This window comes from Nematolebias whitei, chromosome 5 (genome assembly GCF_014905685.2).
Source record: "Nematolebias whitei isolate Nwh7 chromosome 5, NemWhi1, whole genome shotgun sequence".
Lineage (NCBI taxonomy): Eukaryota > Metazoa > Chordata > Actinopteri > Cyprinodontiformes > Rivulidae > Nematolebias > Nematolebias whitei.
This window is the reverse complement of record NC_056502.1, coordinates 9,360,628-9,362,649: the sequence shown is the minus strand read 5'-3', so window position 1 is coordinate 9,362,649 and position 2,022 is coordinate 9,360,628. Positions and strand designations below refer to the sequence as shown.

Sequence of the window (2,022 nt, the reverse complement as noted above, 5' to 3'; positions counted from 1 at the left end):
GAGTCTGGAAAGTACCCTCTGTGATAAACGAGGGACTGCTGTAGAGATTTCTGACCTCTTCAGGTGGTTTTGGCTTGCACACTTGTGAGTACACATCATCCTCTTCTGGTTTCCTAAAAAAGCACATCATCATGAAATATGGTGTCGGTTAATGAATTTATCTTTTTCCAAGTAAACGCAAAACAGGAATTCTCACTTTTTCTTCTTCTCGAAGTGCAGAGAAGCATAGTTGACAGAATCGATCTCCGTGAGTTCACGCTGATGTCCTGCTGGGTTTTGTGCAGACGGAGCCTGAGCAGACAGTGGAGACCGAATCGTTTCATTCAAGCTTTAAAATAAAAAGCTTTAAGTTGTCCATTGAGTTATTCTTCCCTGAGTCAAAACACTGTATTCACTCACTCAATTTAGAGTCACCAATCAGCCTAACATGCATGTTTTTGGTATGTGGGAGGAAACCGGAGCATATACACAGTTTTATATGTGCACAGAATTTATTGGACGCGGCTCATAGTTTGGAAATTATGATAAAAGCTTTCACAGAAAGTGTGCCTGACTTCTGTTGTATTCAGGTCAGTAAATATTTCATTGCTTTATTTGTTATTAAGATGTTGTGCAGTTTGCTTTGTAATGCTTGACTCACTTGATTTTTATGTGGCAGATTCACAGTGGCATGAACAGAATTGTTGTTTGACCTGGAGAACAAGAATAGACAATAATAAAAAAATACACTTTACATAAACTACATAAATTACTGTCAGCAGACTCTTACTGTCCCACACAAATCGGAGTATCCTAAAAAGATTCATTGTCTAAAGAATGACCAGGAGCATCCATCTCCCTGTCCAACAGAATGTCCCTTGTCCTGTGTGAGGACACTGGATGTGGCTGTTGTCTTACGTGACGTCTGGACGAGGCTGTCCACGTGAGGCGTTCAGGCGGCACGGCTGCTCTGGCAGGAGGTCATCTCTGCTCCGGAAAGGTTCTGCTAACCTGGCCTCATCCTCATTCATCGCCGTCCTCCTCCTGGGTTCCTTCCAGCAAACCTGAATTATTGTTCACACACAAACACATGGAGGGAATGAGGTTTATATATGAAATGTATTTACCGGTAGTACAGACATTAAAACGTTGCACAATTAAACCCTTACCAGAAAAACACAGCAGGGCCATGAGTCTGTTGTTCTCTGTTGAATTAATTTGCTCCTTCTGTGAAAATAAGAAGCCACCGGTAATTATACGTGTGCAACTTCAATATAACGTGTTTTCCTCATGAAAAACATTATGGGGTGCCGTTTTTAAAGTTAGATGGTTAAAAATTAACATCAATATTTTGGTTTATTTAGCCTTTAATATGAAATAAAAGTAGTTTTATTTTTTCAAAGTCATTATGTTAACCATGTTATTCATACATTTATAAATGTCATAGTTCCAAGCTAAATATTTAATTTACAAGCTAAATATTTAGTTACCAAACTAAATACTTAAGTTTAAAGTAAAATATTTAGTATATATTTAGTAAACTAAATATTTAGGTGTGAATTAAATATTTAATTTAAAAGCTAAATATTTATTTTCAAAACTAAACATTAAATTTATAAGCTAAACATTTAATTTCTAAAATGAATATTTAATTGACTAACTAAATATTTAACTCTCACCTAAAGCTAAATATTTAGCTTTCAAGTTAAATATTTAGTTAGCAAATTAAATAATTAGTTTAGATATTCAATGTTTAGCTTAGAAATTAAATGTTTAGTTTGGAAATCATATGTTTAATTTGGAACTTAAATATTTAGCTTGGACAATAAATATTTAGTTTGGAAATTAAATGTTTAGTTTTGAAAATAAATATTTAGCTTGGAAATAAAATATTTAATTTACACCTAAATATTTAGTTTACTAACTAAATATTTAACTTGTAAGTTAGGTATTTAGTTTGTTAACTAAATATTTAGCTTGTAAATTAAATATTTAGTTTGGAACTATGACATTTATAAATGTATGAATAACATGGTGAAAGTA

General features: G+C 33.3%; 1 protein-coding gene across 1 annotated transcript in view; it reads right to left on the bottom strand.

Moving 5' to 3' along the window:
- The window catches only part of si:dkey-24p1.1 (uncharacterized protein LOC556718 homolog), a 10,201-nt gene that overhangs the window by 1,246 nt on the left and 6,933 nt on the right, over window positions 1–2,022 (bottom strand). The window contains exons 11-15 of the mRNA XM_037676795.1: window positions 1,149–1,206; window positions 898–1,043; window positions 641–692; window positions 197–291; window positions 56–113 (exon numbers count right to left, since the gene is read on the bottom strand). Of these exons, the coding sequence (XP_037532723.1) occupies window positions 56–113; window positions 197–291; window positions 641–692; window positions 898–1,043; window positions 1,149–1,206 (409 nt within the window). The remainder of the gene's footprint in view (window positions 1–55; window positions 114–196; window positions 292–640; window positions 693–897; window positions 1,044–1,148; window positions 1,207–2,022) is intronic.